The 19,749-nt window shown below is 37.7% G+C and overlaps 1 protein-coding gene across 2 annotated transcripts in view; it reads left to right on the top strand.

The window, feature by feature from the left end:
- The window catches only part of KLHL15 (kelch like family member 15), a 36,059-nt gene that overhangs the window by 6,265 nt on the left and 10,045 nt on the right, over positions 1 to 19,749 (top strand). For both annotated transcript variants that reach the window (XM_058712563.1, XM_058712562.1), the window contains exon 2: positions 6,592 to 7,303. In XM_058712563.1, the coding sequence (XP_058568546.1) occupies positions 6,599 to 7,303 (705 nt within the window). In that variant the 5' untranslated portion in view covers positions 6,592 to 6,598. The remainder of the gene's footprint in view (positions 1 to 6,591; positions 7,304 to 19,749) is intronic.

Raw genomic sequence — 19,749 nt, 5'->3', positions numbered from 1 at the left:
AAATTATACTTGTGTGTTGAGAAAAAGTAGAAAATAATGCCATTGTAAAATGAAGTCCAGTGTTTTGACTACCAGTAAGAGATCTCCTGATCTCTTAGGAATTTTCATTTTAATAAGCTTTAGGGAGATGTGGGGTCTGTAGAGGTGATTTTGAGAGGTACCAAGTTCCTATGTTTTTTTTTTTTTTTTGATGGTAAAGGAGCATTAGGCAAGAGTTGAACAATGGAAGCCATCATTGATTGACCTCTGGTGGATGCCTTGCTCTGGGCTAGGCATTGAAGTGACTTTATTTAATCACTACCCCAATTCAATAATAAGGCGGTGGTGATGATAATTCCTAATGTATGAATGGAAACTGAGGTCAGGAAGTTAACTACATTTCTCCAGGTCATGCAGGTGGTGAGTACTAGAAAGTACTCTAATTTCAAAAGTTTTGCTCTTTCTAACAAAACACATATTTTTTGTAAATTAAATTCTAGTTTTAACTCTATTTCTAACTAGTTGTATGACCTTGAAAAATTTCACCCTTAGACCTTAGTTTCTTTATCAAGTTAGAGTTGGCCTGGCTCCTAAGAGACTTCACTGATAAGACAGGTTGGGGTTCTAAGGAAGTGCTGTTGCTAGGGAGAAGGGTTCTCTAGAGACAGCTGGACTTGTTTGTTTGTTTGTTTGTTTGTGACCTCTACGTGCTCTGTGGGACTTGAACTCATAACCCCGAGATCCAGTCGCATGCTCTACTGAGTGAGCCACCTAGGCTCCCTGAGGCAACTGGACTTTTAAAGTGGCCGTTTGACTCTCTTGGTTCCACTAGCACCAACTGAAGGGGCCTAATAATGAGCCCTAACATTATGGTGTACTTAAGGGCCATATACTGTCTTTACATGTATTAACTAAGTCTGTACGTGTATTAACTCCTGCAGTCCTCACAGCAACCTGTGAGGAAGGTTCTGTTGATACTGGTGCCTGCTTTTTACAAGTGAGGACAGTAGAGCACAGAGAGGCTCAATATCTTGCCCCAAGGTCTCAAAGCTAGGAAGAAGTTAGAACCAGGATTCAAAACAGGCATATGACTCCACACCTGTGCTTTTAACTCAACTATTTCCATTTAGAGATTAAATGTTGGTCAGTTAATCACGGAGTATTTTATTGTTTTCTCCTTATAAAAATAAAAATACAAAATACTGCTGTTGCTCTAAAGCTATTAGTTATTAGTCTTATTGATAGATGCACCAAACTTTTTCATGTAGAAGTTACTGAGAAGTCCCAGCTATCACAAATTAGTTTTAGAAATCAATTTAGATCAAGTAAACTTCACAAATGAATTGCTAAGGCTTGAAAAACAGCTACAGGTTATTTAGCCTGCACACCTACGTAAGTGCGTTATACCTCTGTAAAGTCTTATAAAAAGTAGGAGAATAAATGAGAAATTATCTGACTAAAAATTTTGAGGTCCTCATGGTGAATGTTCTCAATTTTACAGATGCAGAGATAAGACCAAGAAGGTTTGAGTAACTTAAAGTATAGCAGTTTCTGTTCTAAAACCATATTAGTTAGGGACCATGGTTATGTGAAGGGAAAACACACCTATAGTAGTAAAGTAGGAATTTGTTCCAAGCATGGAAGGATTTCTCTTAGAACCCAAGGGCAGGAATAGAGCTGAGCCTAGAAACTGGAAAAATGAACGTGTTAGGGAGCACTCCCTGTCCTCTTGTCTTGGCTTTATCCTTCTTTCTCAGTTCGCTGGCTTTCTCTGATATTCGGCCCACATGGCAGGCAGAAGTTGGTGCCTACAGCTGCTTTTTGACATGTTCCAGTTCCAGTCATACACAGTCAGTGCACGTCTCTCTCTTTTTCCTTTTTCTAAATTCTTGACAAGAGAGTGTTCCTCTTGATTCATATTTCCCACCCCAGTCTGACCGTATGTGACTGGACAGGATCACAGAGTGAAGCCTGCCTGCTTGGAGTCCCCCTTGGTGTGCTGGATCCCAGAGGAGTATGGGTGCTGTCCTTATATTTTTTAGGGTCTTTTGACTCACAGTTTACCAATCATTCTCCTTTTTTTTTTTTTTTTTTCCTTCTTTGCCCTATGATGTTTCTACCATAGTAAGTATCTGGAACCTAGATTGCTTTTTTTTTTTTTTTTTTTTTTTTGGAGAAATCATAGTTTCTCCTTTTATTTTTATTTTAAAAAATTGTACTTTTTAGGGGCGCCTGGGTGGCTCAGTCGGTTAAGCATCCAACTTCGGCTCAGGTCATGATCCTGGGGTTTGTGAGTTCGAGCCCCGCGTCAGGCTCTGTGCTGATAGCTTGGAGCCTGGAACCTGCTTCAGATTCTGTGTCTCCCTCTGCCCCCCCCCCCCCCCCCCGGCTCACACTCTGTCTCCCTCTGTCTCTCAATAATAAATGTTAAAAAACTTTTTTAATTGTACTTTTTAAAATTCAAGTATAATTAACATGGTCTTATGTTAGTTTCAGGTGTACAGTATAATGATTCAACAATTTTATGCATTTCTCAGTGCTCATCAGGAGAAGTGTACTCTTAATTCTCTTTATTTTCACCCATTCCCCCCGCCAGCTTCCCCTCTGGCAATCACCAGTTTGTTCTCTGTATTAAGAGTCTGTTTTTCGTCTTTCTTTCCTTGTTCATTTGTTTTTTGAGTTCTACATATGCGTGAAATCATATGGTATTTGTCTTTGACTTATTTCACTTAGCAGTATACCCTCTAGGGCTGTCCCATGTTGTTGCAGATGGCAAGATCTCATTCTTTTTTTAATGGCTGAGTAATATTCTATAGTATGTGTATGTATGTACATACACATACACGTGTTCTTTATCCACTTATTGATCAGTGGACACTTGGGTTGCTTCCATATCTTGGTTACTACAGATTAGTACAGTCACTGTGGAAAACAGTGTGGAGGTTCCTCAAATAATTAAAAATAGAATTACCATATGACCCAGTTATTCCACTTCTTGGTATTTACTCAAAGACGAAAACATGAATTCAAAAAGATATATGCCCCTCTATGTTTATTGCAGCATAGTATCTCCTTTTAAAAATTTCCTTCAGATGAAACCTTTTCCAGAAAGGTGAATAATAGCTGTTGGAGACCTTATCAGATAGTGATAACTGTTGAATAGAGAGTGTTACTTTGACAGGAAGTGAAATATATGGTATTCTAGGCATTGTCAAAATAACAGATGAATAAAACACAAAGAAGTCTATTCTCACGTATACAAACCCTGAGGTCGAGTCTTCTATTACTAAATCTCCATTAAACGTGACCAGTATCTTGACAAGTCACAGTGATAATTGGTGTCCATAATGATCCTGAGAAAGATAATGAAATATCAGACATTTCATCTGGTCCAATTTATTGTATTTTTAAGTTCCAGTTATTTTGAAAACTGATCGTTAGTGTGATGTGGGTAGTCTGCTATTAACCATAATGTTTGATTATTCAGATACCACGCCGTGTGATGTTCCTTTTGTTCCCAGTGTGCATTTGTGTATGTATGCCTCATATCACTTTGAAGATTCTAAGCTCATTAATTTTACCTTTAAAAATAATTCAGGAAAAAACCCCTCATATCTTACTTTAATGTTGAATGTGTTAGTAAAGTTGTTTTGCCACGAATTACTTGTAGTGTCTAAATTATTTTATATCTGTTTTCCACATGATAGACAAACCTCTTGTGTTCTGCCTTCAAAGTGAAAATATAGCTTTTGGAACAATGGAGTACTAATAAAAAACTTGATAGTAATTTCACTGTGTGCATACTTAGCTGTCTTAGGTAAGTGATTGTATATATATATATAATTTAATCAGTAAGACTTGCAGGTAAGTTAGGGACAAATTGAGTGAGAGAGTCACCTAGACTGCCTCTTGGTAAGATGAGGAATATGGAAGAAAGAACTGGTTGGGAGAAGGTCATATTATGATTACTTTTAGACATGATGTTTTTGAGATCCCAGTGGGACACAAGAAGAAGTGTTTAGCAACCATTCACTATTTGGACAGAGATAGTCAAGGTTTTGGTAAAGGTAGGTGTTAGAAGAAACCATGGGTTTAGATGAGATCATTGAAGGAGATACGGTGTTAAGATGAAAAGAGAAAAGGTCCGAGAACAGAATTCTGGGGAACACCAGTGTTTAAGGAACAACTCAAGAAAAATGAGGCCAGGGAGGAGATTGAGAAATAAACAGCCCAGGAATAGGAAGAGAATCAGGGAAGTAATTTCATGAAACTGAGCCAAGGGAGTAAGTCATGTTGCGGAAGGATTCTGCAAAATAGGGACTAGTCTATAACCATTGGACTTGGCAATTAGTTTTTCTTAATATTTTTAAAAATGAATTTTCAAAACAATCATATACTTTTGCTGCAGATAGATTAGAAAACACAGGTCAGCAAAAGGGAAAAAATTAGAACTTCTTGATACTCTGCCATCCCGAGATAACCATTTTTAACATTTTGGCATACTATTCTTTCAGACTTTTGTCTTGCTGATTAACAAAGGTGTTTTTTTTTTTTAAGATGACTTCAGACGGGGGTAACTACTGAATCAATGGGTTAATACATCAAGAAGTTAAATATGGGGTGTCACAGATAACATTGATGAAACAAAGAAAAATACCGTGATAGTCTACTCACAAGATTGGATACGTAGAGCTGTTAGCATGTCCACAGAAGATGCCTTTCACTCTCAGCATCAGAGGCTTCTTCCAAATCCAGGGTGCAGAGGGGATTCCTGAAAGGCACATTCCCCCATGCCTAACATAATGCCTGGCACACAGAAGTACTCTTTTAGCAAGTAAAGGAGGAGGTTTTGGTAATAGAGTGGGGAGATTGGAAAGGAAAGAACTTGGGAGATTGTGTCCAACACCAGAAGATCTAAGCTGGAGAAGGATACAGGTAAAGTTTGGAAACGATAGACCAAGTGAAAAGGGAGGCGAAGATTAAGCCAGAGTGAAGAGTTGACAGTTAAGATTTTAGATGGGGACCAGTTATGGATTGTGTTGACATCTAGCAGGTACAGGAATAAGATTTTAAAATGGAGTAAAGAGGGAGGCTGAAGCAGTTGAGGTGGTCAGGGAAATTTGACCCTTCAGGTTTTGGATGAGTGGTCGTATGTGAACATCGAAGAGGTGGAGAACATGAGTCTTAGCCAGGTGCCAAAGTTGTTGGCAAACGTGCATGAGAGAGTGATCGATCTGGATGTGTGTTTGTGACAAGTGACAAGAAGCAATAGAAGATGAATTTTTATCTGAGCAAAAGGCCGTGTTTTAGAAAAAGGACAGTAGAAAGCTAAAAAGGAGCCTTAGAAAGTAGGTTTATAAGCTATAGAGGAGTATGTTTTCATATTTAAATCAGACTGCGGGAAAAACTTTGTGACCAGCAGGAGGCTGTAGGGGAGTTTGTTTTCACTGAAGCAATATTCCACAGGGCACAGTGGAAAGGGTAGGGAGGGAATTCGGGAACGGAGGAGGCCCCAAGCTGTGTGAGGTGGAGAGGAGAGGATAGATGGCTGGCGGGCAGGGTATGAGGGAGGGTTCTTGTGTGAAAAGGAGAAAATTGCTTTGCTTCATAAACAGTCTAATAGACTGAATTAGTTGATTCTGCTTCAGAGATCTAATTATCAGTCCACTGTCTCGGCTTCATTTCTCAGATATGCAAAAATGTGGTTTAATTCCCTTTAAAAATTATATATTTATATTTTAAATATATAAGCAATGTGTGATCATTGTTTTTTTAGGATAAGGTTAATGAGGTAAGTAAAAAAGAAAAGGTAAACTTCAACATTTCTTGAAATCCCATTACCCAGGGACATCGTTTTGGTATATATTCCTCCAGACTTTTCCTCATCTAAACATACATGTGTGTATTTAATTTTGGAAAATGCACCAAGTAAACTGTAGTTGTGTGCTTTTTTGTTTTTTCACATAACAGTACCTAATAAATATCCTTTGTCAGAGTAGGTATATTGCTGCCATCATTTTTAGTTGTTAAAGTTATCCATTATAGAACTGCATGCACCATATTTATTTAATAATCTCTTGTTGGGCTTTTGAATACTTTCCAGTTTTTTTTTTATTGTAAGTAAGGCTAGAAAGAAAATCTTGTGTGTGTACAATTTGGCCTATTTATCTCATTATTTCCTTTGGGTAAGTTTCTAAGAGTGTTCAAGGTCAACTGTGGTACTTTTTGGTTTGGTTTCTTTCTTGTTGTTTTTTCTCATAATTTAGCGTTTGGCTGAGAGATTCTTTTTGTGTTGAAAATCTGGGAACATATTGAAATATATTTGGTGAACGGTGTAAAATCAGTGGGATAGGCATATATTGTTTGTAAGTTAACAATTTACCATTGTTTGATAGATACGTGATCATTTAGATATATTTTTCCCCAGGTAGGGAAGCCAAAACATTATCCTGCAAACCTTTAGGTTGTCTTCTCCCAAAGGGCTTGTACATTTATGATTTAGGCAGTGGAATTGAGATGATTATGAAAAATTGTTTAAGCTCTTAAGTTAATAATGTCTTCAGAATGCATGGAAATGATTAACACAGTTTTCTTTGATTACCTTTCTTCCAGGTGATTCATGGCAGGGGACGTGGAAGGATTCTGTTCCTCCATCCATGACACCAGTGTCTCTGCTGGGTTCAGAGCACTGTATGAGGAGGGATTGCTTCTTGATGTCACTCTGGTTATTGAAGATCATCAGTTCCAGGCCCATAAAGCACTCTTGGCCACCCAGAGTGATTACTTCAGAATTATGTTTACTGCAGACATGAGGGAGCGAGATCAGGACAAAATTCATTTAAAAGGTTTAACTGCTACTGGTTTCAGCCACGTGCTTCAATTTATGTACTATGGAACTATAGAACTGAGTATGAATACTGTTCATGAGATCCTTCAGGCTGCCATGTATGTTCAACTTATAGAAGTGGTGAAGTTCTGCTGCTCTTTTCTGTTAGCCAAAATCTGCTTAGAAAATTGTGCAGAAATTATGAGACTCTTAGATGATTTTGGTGTTAACATCGAGGGAGTCAGGGAGAAGTTGGACGCCTTTCTGCTAGACAACTTTGTGCCACTCATGTCCAGGCCTGACTTCCTGTCTTATCTTAGCTTTGAGAAGCTCATGTCTTATTTGGATAATGATCATCTGAGCAGGTTCCCAGAGATAGAGCTGTACGAGGCTGTGCAGTCTTGGCTGCGGCATGATAGAAGACGCTGGAGACATACCGATACCATCATACAGAACATCAGGTTTTGTTTGATGACCCCATCCAGTGTTTTTGAGAAGGTTAGTGCATTTGAAAGCAATAGATAGGACTCATATAGGTGACATTCCCAGGCTTGGTCAGGAGCTAAAAAGAGAATGAATAGTTTATAAGAATAGTTTATGTGTAAGAAGTCTGATTTGTTATAGCTTGTGCATTTAGGTTTTTAAAAACACATTTTGTGGGTGAAAGATGAACCAGGTAGGTAGTAGAGTAGTTTGTTTTAAGTTGAAGCATAATTACGTAATGCAAAATATTTCAGGTTTGCTTTAGCTCTTCTTTCTTTTCACAAAGTAATTACATCTGAACTGCATCAGGCTAGCTCTGTTTTTAAAAATTAATTTAAGTGATACATGCTGAAATTAGAGTTGAGAGGAGTTTTGTAGTTCTGAATGACGTGCATTAAAGCACTTTGGTGTTCCTCTAAAACGTAGTGAGTAAACATAAAATAGCTCTTGAAAACCAATAGGCCCTAGTGGTGATTCTTCCCTACCCATACCTAGTTGATTTTCTTCCCTGCTCTTCAGTAGTTCTGTTTTTCCCATTTCACTGTGAATACTAACTAAATTTAACCATGAAAACATGTTTATGTCTAAAACCATTGTTTGGGCATTTCTAACTAAATAGGCCATCAGTCATCTATCTACATTGATCAAACATCCCTGTGCATATTTTACCATGTAACAGTTCTCTCTTAAAAATAGTCTTTCTTCAAAACAGCCTTGCCCTTTTTGCATGTAAGCATATTTCATTTTTATGTCAGAGTCTCACTTGTGATCCTTTCTTGCGGAAAGGAGAGAAAGCGGTTTCAGTAATTGCTTAACTTAATTGGTTTCTAATCACATGGTTACCTCTGGGGGTCTGTTTACCCTCTTGCATCTTCTTTCTAGAAAGCGTACTTAAAGCTTTGGTCGACACCCTTCATGTTAAATAGTTACTCAGATTTAGTTACCAGGCCTGACGATAAAAATATAATATTTGCAAAGGAGAGTTGTTTGCACCATTTGAAAAATAAACAAATTTGCGACTTCAGATAACACTCAGCAGCCTGGCATGTTCCCCCCCCCCACCCCGAAATGTTGTGAAATGTCATTAACTTACACTTTTTTTTTTATAATTTTTTTTAACGTTTATTTATTTTTGAGACAGAGAGAGACAGAGCATGAACAGGGGAGGGGCAGAGAGAGAGGGAGACACAGAAGCAGAAGCAGGCTCCAGGCTCTGAGCTGTCAGCACAGAGCCCGACGCGGGGCTCGAACTCACGAACTGTGAGATCATGACCTGAGCTGAAGTCGGATGCTCAACCGACTGAGCCACCAAGGTGCCCCTAACTTACACTTTTAATAGAGAATTCAATTTTATGGGATTTTATCTTTATTCTCAAAATGTACTGATCTAACAGAAATAATTGAGGCTAAGAATACATTTCTTAATCACTTTTTGTTGGATAATAACCAGTCCCAACATCAACTATATAAATCATTTGTGTCTGATTTGATTTTTTTTTCTTTACTGTTGTTTTTATTGCTCTCTTTCCCTGGGGAATCCTGTTTTGTCTTATACATTAAATGCAAATGCTTTCCCACTACTAAAAGAAACAAAAACCCTCCCAACTTCAGTCCAGATGGAAGTACTGGTGAACAAGAAAATAAAATTTTCCTCTTGTGGTGCAATATGATGGATAATTTTTAGCAGTAAGTGATTTTTAAGTGCTAGAGCAGAGCCTTTTTATATTCTAATCACCAGCTCAAGATGGTCAATAGTGATTGGCTGAAATGAAAGTTAATACTGTCAGGTAGTTTTGTAAATTATATGAAACATTACTTGTACCTTCTGATGGATTTTGTTTGCTTATGTAGTATAAGAGGTGGTTATTAACCATTGGCCAGGTATTGAGCATCTCATCAGAATAAAAATGTTAGGGCTTCCTACTTGAGTTAATTTCTTAGGAAAACTTCATAAAGCCCTGGCCACAGAGAAATCTTTCAGTTCTTTGTTATATAGTGTAAGTCTTTCACTTTTATTTTAATAATACTGGTAAGATAAATAGAGGTAGGTGTCTCTGATTCTTACCTTTGCGATATGAGAGTTAATGTTTATCAAAGGAATCTGTGGCTTTCTATTTATTTTAATTCCAGTAGAGTTAACATACAGTGTTATATTAGTTTCAGTAGGCCTGTATGGCTATCTACATTTTGAGAACCACTAAGTTAGGCAATTTTTTTTTTAAGTTAGGCAAATTTTTGAGAGCTTATCTCTAGAAATAAAACTTCATAAACCAAACTAAAATGGAAAATTGGGTTGGGAAATAAGAATTTGAACTATTTTATACCATACTATTTTGAGCTCCCTTGAAAATAGGGCCCATCTATTTTTCCATAGTATGCTGCAGGTCTCACACAAAGCCATTTTAATATCCATTATATATTCATGGTGCCAGAAAGGGCACAGGAATAAAGACGTGTTACATCTGCGCTGGTCCTTTTTTAGTATGAGAATCTACATGGGGAAAAGCGTAGGCAGTTTTGATTTGTGGTTTTATCCTATTTGCCGAAATTTAGAAAAGTGGAATTGATACGCACTTCTTATTTTTAGCTTTAAATTTTTAAACACTTATTATGAGACTTTCTAAACATAAAAAAAAAAAAAGTCTGAGGGGCACCTGGGTGACTTCGTCATTTGAGCGTCTGATTCTTGATTTTGGCTCAAGTCATGATCCCAGGGTTATGGGATCCAGCCCTGAACTGAGTGTGGAGCCTGCTTAAAATCCCCCCATCCCTCCCTCTGTCTCCCTCTGTCTCTGCCTGTCTCTCTGTGTCTCTCCCTCTGCCTCTCTCCTCCACTAGCTCCCTCTCTCTCTTTCTCTAAAAAATAAAAAGGGCCGAAAGAATAGTGAAATGATCACCCATAAACATCCTGTAGGTCAGTGTTTTTATCATCTTGTCACATTGGCTTTAGGTATGTGAAACCATTTCAAAGAAAGTTGTAGATACTATTACACTTCATCCCTAACTACTGGAGCAAGCAGCTGATCTCCCAAGAGTAAGGAAATTCTCCTACATAATCATAATACCATTATTGAAGTTAACAATCATTCCTTAATGTCATGTAATACCCACTTCGTTTTCTGGTTTTCTCACTTCTCCCCCAGATGTCTTTTTTAGCTACTTTTTAAGGATTTAATCAAGGTTCATACAGCATATTTGGTTGTTATGTCTCTGTTTTCATCTAGAATTTCTCCTTATGATGAGGATGTTTAAACACAGAAAAAGTTGGAAGAATAGTATAATGGATACCTATATAGCTGTCATCTAGATTCAAGAACTGTTAACATTTTACCATATTTTCTTTCTTTTTTTTTTTTTAATTTTTTTTTTTTTTAACATTTATTTATTTTTGACAGAGAGAGACAGAGCATGAACGGGGGAGGGTCAGAGAGAGAGGGAGACACAGAATCTGAAACGGGCTCCAGGCTCTGAGCAGTCAGCACAGAGCCCGATGCGGGGCTCGAACTCACATACCGCGAGATCGTGACCTGAGCCGAAGTCGGACGCTTAACCGACTGAGCCACCCAGGCGCCCCATTTTACCATATTTTCTCTGTCTAGATTTTTTCTTTGCTGAACCTTCAAAAATAAGTTGCAAACATCATTAATGCCTCATCCCTAAAAACTTACATGCCTCTCGTACGAATAAGGACTTTATCCTACCCAAGTTCATTGCCATTCCATCTAGGTAAATTAACAATAAGACCTTAATATCATCTAATAGCTAGTCCATATTCAAATCTTCCCTTTTCTCACAATGCCCTAGAATCCAGTCATTATTTATGCATTGCTTTTGGTTTTCATGTATGTCTAATCTTAACCTAAAACAGTCCCCCATTTTTTTTTTACATTTATTTATTTTTGAGAGAGAGACAGAGCACAAGTGGGGGAGGGGCAGAGAGAGGAGACACAGAATCCGAAGCAGGCTCCAGACTGAGCTGTCAGCACAGAGCGTGATGCGGGCTTGAACTCACAAACTGTGACATCATGACCCGAGCCGAAGTTGGATGCTTAACTGACTGAGCCACCCAGGCGCCCCAGTCCCCTACTTTTTAAAAAGAAAGATCACTGATTGCCTTAGTGTGTCCCACATTGTAGATTTATCATCTTATTTCTTTGTGTTAGTGTTAACTTATATTTCCTCTTTTCTTTATGTGTCCCTGTTAACACATCTCCTTTTCAGTGTTGTGATTTTTCAGTAATGGTTGCAGGAAAATCTTGTTGTAATGCTGAAGAAGTCTTGGAAAAACTACTTAGTAACTCTGATCAAACTTAGAATTTACCTTTCTTTTTTTTTTATATTAGGAAGTCAGGTAGCCCAATCCTCTGACTAAAATAGTCACAAATTTTATTCACACTATTCCATTAGATTTCTTTTAGATTGATGAAATTTCCCTCCTTTAAAAAAAATTTAAATCTAAGTTAGTTAACATAGTGTAATAACGATTTCAGGAATAGAATTTAGTGATTGATCACTTACACATAACACCCAGTGCTCATTCCAACATGTGTCCTCCTTAATGCCCATCACCCATTTAGCCCATTCCCCCTACCCAACACCCTGCCAGCAAAATTGTTCTTTGTATTTAAGAGTCTCTTATGGTTTTTCTCCCTCTCTGTTTTGATCTTATTTTTGCTTCCCTTACGTTCATCTGTTTTGTACCTTAAATTCCACATGAGTGAAATCATCTATTTCTGTCTCTGACTTAATTCGCTTAGCATAATACACTCTAGTTTCATCCATATCGTAGCAAATGGCAAGATTTCATTCTTTTTGATCACTGAGTTATATTCCATTGTATATGTATACCACATCTTTATCCATTCATTCGTCGATGGACATTTGGACTCTTTCCATACTTTGGCTTTTGTCGGTAGTGCTGCTATAAAATCTCCCTTTTAAAAAAATTTAAAGCCTTTCCATTCAATTTACTGGGGTTAAAACTAGCTGAAGTGTCAAAAGATTACTCTTACTGATAAAAATTTTAGTGTATATCTATGACTCTAGAACTGCACTGTTCGATATGGCCACTGCTTGCGGCTATTGAATACTTGAAATGTGGCAAATCTGAATGGAGATTTCAAAAATTAAGATGACATAGGATGTAAATGACCCCATTACTAATTTTTATATTGATTACAATTTGAAATGATATTTTGGGTATATTGGGCTAAATAAAATACATCATTAAATGTTTTTTACTTTTTTTTGTTTGTTTATTTTTGAGAGAGAGAGAGAGAGCAGGGAAGGGGCAGAGAGAGACGGAGACACAGAATCTGAAGCAGGTTCCAGGCTCTGAGCTGTCAGTACACAGCCTGATGCGGGGCTTGAACCCACAAGCTGTGAGATCCTGACCTGAACCGAAGTCAGATGCTTAACTGACTGAGCCACCCAGGTGCCCCAATGTTTTTTACTTTTTTAAATGTACAGAAAATGTAAAATTAATCATTGGCTCACATTTGCGGCTCTTTCTGTTGCACAGCGCTGCTCTAGAAGTTCAAGGAGTGAGTTGTTCATTAGAAACTCTGAATCTGCATACAATAAGCAGCTTTTCTCACATATTAAACCCTTCTCCTGGTTTCTCAGCCATTAGAAATGTTCTGTACAGTTTAGTATTAAATGAACTGACCTACCGAACTATTCTGTAGAGTGGCTGATGAAGACAGCTTGAGTATAGCATCTCTTTGTCAGGATCCTTACCCTGGCCTCACGAAAATTAAAAGCTAGTGAGCAAAGCTTGGTGAAAGGAACCTGTGGAGATTTTAAGTCTTCCTTTGGAAGTAACAAACAGATCTGAGCAGAGGCTTCCTAGTGCGGAAAGGGGATGTTCTGCCTCTCCCCAAGGAATAGCCCTCCTTCACTCCAGGGACCTGAATCATGCTCCGTAGCTATGCTGAAATCTTTAGGTTTATTCTTGTACAGTATCTTTCCCCTTAGTCCTCTACTGGATTTTCTCCCCAGCTGAAAACTTTTGTACTGAGTACTCTGTGGGAGCATCACCAAAGAGATCAAGACTTCCAAATTTCCTCCTGGAATTCCTTAGAAGCAGTGATTCTCCTTATTTGAACACCTTATGTGTGTCAGGTCGCGCATACGCTAAGCGCTCTCCGCGTGGGTAGAATCTATAGGTTATCTCCATTTTATAGATAAGAAAACAGGCTCAGAAAGGTTAGGAATCTTATCCCATGATGAATGACTGAGTGAAACCTAGGTTTGCTTGCTTCCCACTGCAAGGGCTTCCTATTACAGCTGCTGGAGCAGGGAGGGAGAGGCCCCTAAGGTGCAGAAGCATGCACTTGTCTCTGTGGCCCAGCTTGGGTCATTTAGAAGTTGCTGTCTAGAGTCATGAAAATTCCAACGTGTTTGCATGAACAAAATACAGCCTGAGAAGTGTAATGGCACTGAAAAAAGTACAGGGTGTGGGAAAACCTTCAGATGTGAAAGCACAATTCTGGGGATGGCAGTGTATAAGAAAGCTGAAAATAAATATCAGAATCTTGTCCTTTTAACGTAGTTGTTGAAGAGTTCTTATGATCCCTTTTATCTGTAGTGGATTCTCAATTTTAAAACTAGACTTCAGTTTCAGTTTTTACTCCTACAAATGTCTGTGGCGTGTTTTTTTACTAGCTCCGAGGGTCTTTGCATCTTGGATTTAAATAGTTTACACTTCGCTTTCTTTGGTCCTTTGGTTTTTAAAAAACAATTACTGCCTTACTGAAAACATTGTATGAGGCAAATCTATATTTAGCCAAGTGCATATTATACTTGACTTTTTTGCATGGGAAAGATCTTTTCAGCAAAATTGTTAAATTATTCATTAAAATACCCATATGTTGATTCTTTAGTACAGTGATATTTTAACATTTTGAACCCAGGGTCAGTATGATAAATATGTATATGGTAAGAGCTTACCAATGATCCCCTTAGAAATTGTATCAATCATAAAATCTTCCAATTTTTCACAAGGAAAGAAAATGTATTTTAAACCCTATAAAGATTTACAAAGCAAATTTGTTTGGCTTATAATTAGGCTTTTACAGTTGATTTTTCATTGGCTGTTGACTACGGAAGCAGATTATATACATGTATTCTGCTTCATTCCAAATGTTTTTATCAACTAGCTCATGATACTCAGACTCCCTACTGTGCTTTTTTCCTGATCTATTAAATGTGACTCATCATCTTCCCCCCAAATTTGGATGTATGTAACTTTTAAAGAGCAAAGTTTATGTTTTAATGAGAAAAAAGCTCTTTTACTGAGAATATATTTCGATTTAACAAATCATATCTGCATTTTATGAAAGCTTGTTATAAGAATAAAGCTTTGAGGTAATTTTGATAGTCTGCTGAAAAAAGACAACTTCATTACTAGTGAAAAGTAATCCTAGGATCAGAATAAAAAATGCTTCAGAAGAGCTTTCCAATACTTTTTTTAAAAAGTGTCTTTTACTTAAAGTACAGAATTTGTGGCTTTAAAAGCTACATCTTAAAATGGGGATAAGTGATCTTGTACTCACCTTGAAACGGATAGAATTCAAGGATTACAAATTAAACGTCCAAGTATAGTATACCTTGGACACTTAAGAATACTAGTAGCTCTCAGAATTGGTCTTCACAGAGTGTTCCAAATATTTGCGCTATTAGCATAGTTGATTTAGATAGCATTAACAGTGGACTATATGACACATGAGGAAATCAATTGTTCTTAATGTCCTGCTTGGATGGTGTGATATTTTGGTTAATTGAGGTACAGACCACTTGTAATGACGTTGTATGGATAAGGACGCATCTGTTTAAAGTGCAGGTGCTGTATACCCTTTAGAATTCCTTTACTTAGGAGCTGTGACACGTTTTGACTGATCTAGCACTTGAGCAATCCAAAATTTCTGTCTAGCAACAAGACCATTAACTGTAGTGTTAATTACGGTTTAGCGGAAAACTCAAAGTTTAATTATTTCTAATGACTTCAGCTATAGCCAGACAAATCTAGAGGAGAGAACAGAAGTTTCCTTCTGACCCTCACGGAAGTACATGAGAAACACAAGCAGTGCTGTATTTGACAGTACAAATATTTTTTACAAAGACAGTAACCTAGATTTCAAATGTGAAATTTGGTTACAGTTCTTAATGGGTTTGAGTTGTTTTTGAAAAAGTTTAAAACCCCCTTGAATACATTAAATAGTCCTTATACAGCTATAACTTGAAATTGCTTAACAATCAACTCACTTGCTCCTTGGAGTGAAAGCACAGAGATGACCAGGTTTTCTGTTGGAAATTAGGTCAATAGGGTAAGCGGACTTTCACTGTTCACTTAATGTCTTTTTTACATCCATCTCTTTTACCAGCCCCTCCTCCCCCAGCCCTGTGGACTTGGATGATTGTAATTAACACATGCACAGTTCTTTCAAAATCACCCAAGGTGTTTTTCTTCTCTCAACTCTTCTGCCTTTTATATATAGAAGTAGAGTGCTCTTGTTTTCTATCTTTGACTTGGATTCATCCCAGGTTTACAGGTTCGTGGAGGGTACAGTAATCCAGGGTGTTGACTGCTGTTAGATCCCCTGGGAGAGAGACTGTCCGTAGAGGGTGTATTAAGCAGGCCAGAACCTACTGAAAATGGTAGTTCACAAATTTAGTCTTACTTGCTGATTTTCCTTTTAAGTAAAATAAATGGGAGATAAAAACAAAAGTCTAGAATTGGAAATTAACTGTGGAGTGAAAGGGAAGGAGGAGATGGAGTGGAGACAGCTGTTTTCTTATAAAAGGAGAAAAATGTTTTAATGAACGAGGGAACAAGGAGGGAGAGAAACCAAATGAGAAGCCGAAATCAAAAAAGATCAGAGAAGTCAGAAAATGGAGGCAAGGTTAGAAGCAGGAAAGGAACAAGAGCAAATACTAAGATTGTAGGCTTTAAAGTTTTAATTCTCTAATATTTACTCAAAATGTTACATGAGTCATAGGTAAGCCTTGCTCATTCAGAAGTTAATTGTAGGATTAAACCTTTTATTTGGCTTTCCTTCTCTTTTAGCATATTTTTCAATAAAATTAAAACATTTACACAGTTGAGAATATTTCCATAAGTAGGAAAAAGTCCTCCTAAGTTGTGAATTGTAGAATACAGTTGTACTATCTAAATATTAGTATAACCAGATAATAAGATAGTCCTAAGGCTTTCTAGAAATTACATAAATTTTTACCTTTTAGGCTTGTGAACGCTTATTTAATTTCTAGTGATGTTCAATGACTACTGCACTGGAATTGGAAGCAAATTAGACTTTCTGAGCATATTTATTTTTTGAGTTACATATTTTTCATCCTAGGAAAGTTGAAGGGATAGAGGACTAACCAAATTGTGCTCAATCTCTTATTAGATTATTGTCTTGAGGAGGGTCTTCTCCCTCACCCCCATTTATGCTGGTCACTTGGCTTTTGAAGTTCTATTCGATAATTTAGATTGTTGCCTGCTTGAAAAAGAGAGGATAGGTAAATCCTTACTAAAATTTGTCTTTACTGTTTGGTGTTTGACTGCAATTACAGTATTACTGAGAGGATTTGTACTTAGCAGGAACTGATTTTTTTTTTCTTATAGCTTTATCCTTGGTCATTAACTCAGTTTTTCAGGACAAAGGGATTAATTAAAGGTATCTTGCACCTAGCTTTTTGTAATTTTAACATAAATAAGTATGAGCTTCAGTTCTGAGCATGAATTTATAAATAGACTTCTCATACCAAGGTGGATGCTTTTGTAATATGGCACATAAAGACTGCTCCACATTTTGCTGAATATCAAAAATAATACTAGATGTAGCTGTGGTTCCCAAAGGTATAATTCGTTTTAGTAACTGCTTTATTTCTGGATATTTCTTTTGAGCAGATTGGATCATAGAAAAGGGATGATAAAACTGATAGCTAGGACTCTGTCTTCCTTCCACATGATCCCTTATACTCATCATTCTGAAAATTAGGGTATCATTTTTGGATGTAGGAAGGGCCAGAGGTGTCTTCATGCAACTGACTCCTATCGTAAGGAGAAAATGTCTAAACTAGAGGCTTGTCCATGGTCATACAGTGACTTAGGGACGGCATCAAGCCCAAGACCTGGGATCTTTAGTTCAGGGAATATTTCAGTCCCCAGTGGCACCTCCAACCCCCACTGATGGATAAGCTAATAAAAGACGGGTTTTTTTTTTGGTTTTTGTGGGGTTTTTTTTGTTTGGTTTTGGTTTAGTAGAAGTATATTGGGCATTTAAAAACATTTTGAAAGGTGAAATAGCTGTTAATATCTTAAATTGGCTAAAGGCCTAAAATAATTTTAGATTGTAGCCAGTTTTTTTTTAAGTGACCTCTACACCCAGTGTAGTGCTCAGACTTAAAACCCCAAGATCAAGGGGCGCCTGGGTGGCTCAGTCGGTTGAGCGTCCGACTTCGGCCCAGGTCATGATCTCACGTCCGTGAGTTCGAGCCCCGCGTCGGGCTCTGTGCTGACAGCTCGGAGCCTGGAGCCTATTTCAGATTCTGTGTCTCCCTCTCTCTCTGACCCTCCCGCATTCATGCTCTGTCTCTCTCTGTCTCAAAAATAAATAAACGTTAAAAAATTAAAAAAACAAACAAACAAACAAAACCCCAAGATCAAGAGTCACATGCTCTACCAGCTGAGCCAGTCAGGCACCCCAGACTAGCCAGTTATAGTAGATTTTTTTAAATTGCAGATTTTTAATCACGTGAAGTTATGTAGTAATAAGCTCTGTAGAAATGCTTGTTTTAGTTATATTGCCAGTTTCACTTTAATTCTTTAAAACAATTTTTTTTAGTGTTTATTTATTTTTGAGAGAGACAGAGTGCAAGCTGGGGAGGGGTAGAGAGAGGGAGACACAGAATCTGAAGCAGGCTCCAGGCTCTGAGCTGTCAGGACAGAGCCCAACGTGGGGCTCGAACTCCCAAACCATGAGATCGTGACCTGAGCTGAAGTCGGACGTTTAACCAACTGAGCCACCCAGGTGCCCCAGTTTCACTTTAATTCTTAAAATTAAGAATGATCTATACGAATTACCTTTAAAATTAAAAAATTGAATGAATGGATTATGTAACGTTTTGACAGCAACAGGAGAAACCTGGAATATTTGCCCAGTGGTAATGGCTAGCTCCTGTTTGTTCCACTTAATACACATTTCCAGGAGCCTCATTCAGAATTAATAGTACCTCACGTTTTCTCCTGTACATGCATGTGTGCACACAGTTACATGAAACTAAAGATCAGAGGAAATGGCCAATTTAAATTTTCAGATCACTGTTTTTAGGAGGTATCATACTTTTATTTTTTATGCAGCATAAGACAAAATACTTTTCATAAAAAATTTTTAAGTATCAAGAAAAGCGATAATGAATATATTCTTTCTAAGTGTTAAAACAAGACCGCTTTTTTAATCCTGTGGAAGGATAAGGAAAGTAGTTCTTCAGAACATGAAAGAAATGTCATTTTTCCCCCATAATCTTTCTTTTGGAAGTAACTGATCTAGAGATAAACTGTTATGTGAGCGAATGATGGGAGAAATGCTTTCTCTATGAAAAGATGAGCCACATGTTTCTTTTTTGATAGCTTTCTTCATTAATGTATTTAAATGATTCCATTCACATAGGTTTTAGCCCTACGCTTTTTGTTTTAAAGCAGAGTATATCTGTAATTACTTTGTCCAGGATTATCAGAGAGGCATTAATTCCCCATTTCTATAATGAAAGAAGAAGCTAATTATGCTTATTGATATTATGTAGTTGTAGAGGAAAATTGTAGTTCTGGGGAAAGAGCATGGTAGATCTAGAACTTCTAGCTGTGGCAGGAGTAGGAGCTGAATTTCTTAGGTTAGAAGACATTTTACCGTATAACCAACTGTCTCAGAGGCACAACTTCCATTGTTGGGGGCTTACGGTTAGAACAAGCTGGATAAAGGTATGTGGCTATGATAAGGACTTTTAACATAGAGTTGAAGTAACTCTTTAAACTCTTTGGAACCCTGGTTTCAAAGGAACACAATAGAATGAATGGAGAAGAAGACAAAGGGACCGAAACACTGGGTAGGAAACAGACAGGAAAATGACTTTAAGAAGCACTTACGCTGGTTCAGGTTGATGGGATTTGCAAGAGACTGGGGTTGGAAGGTGGAGGGCTGTCACAGGCCATTGTGCCTAGTCCTCATGTGACACCAGAACCCTCTCCACTCCTGACAGGCAGTCACACACGGACTACCTGAAGTGACAGGATTGCTCACTGACTCCGGAGGTAAACAGTCCTGACTTGGGGCAAATATGTACCCATACCCTTTTTACTGTAGTCCTTGTGAAAAAGCCAAATACAGACCTGTATAGATCCTGAAAAGGGGCAAGTCCCCCAAAAGTTCACTGGTAACCATATGTTGTATGTGTATACA

Source organism: Neofelis nebulosa, chromosome X, assembly GCF_028018385.1.
Source record: "Neofelis nebulosa isolate mNeoNeb1 chromosome X, mNeoNeb1.pri, whole genome shotgun sequence".
In the NCBI taxonomy this organism is placed as follows: Eukaryota; Metazoa; Chordata; class Mammalia; order Carnivora; family Felidae; genus Neofelis; species Neofelis nebulosa.
Note: the sequence above shows the minus strand (reverse complement) of the source record. Positions and strands in the feature narration are given on the sequence as shown.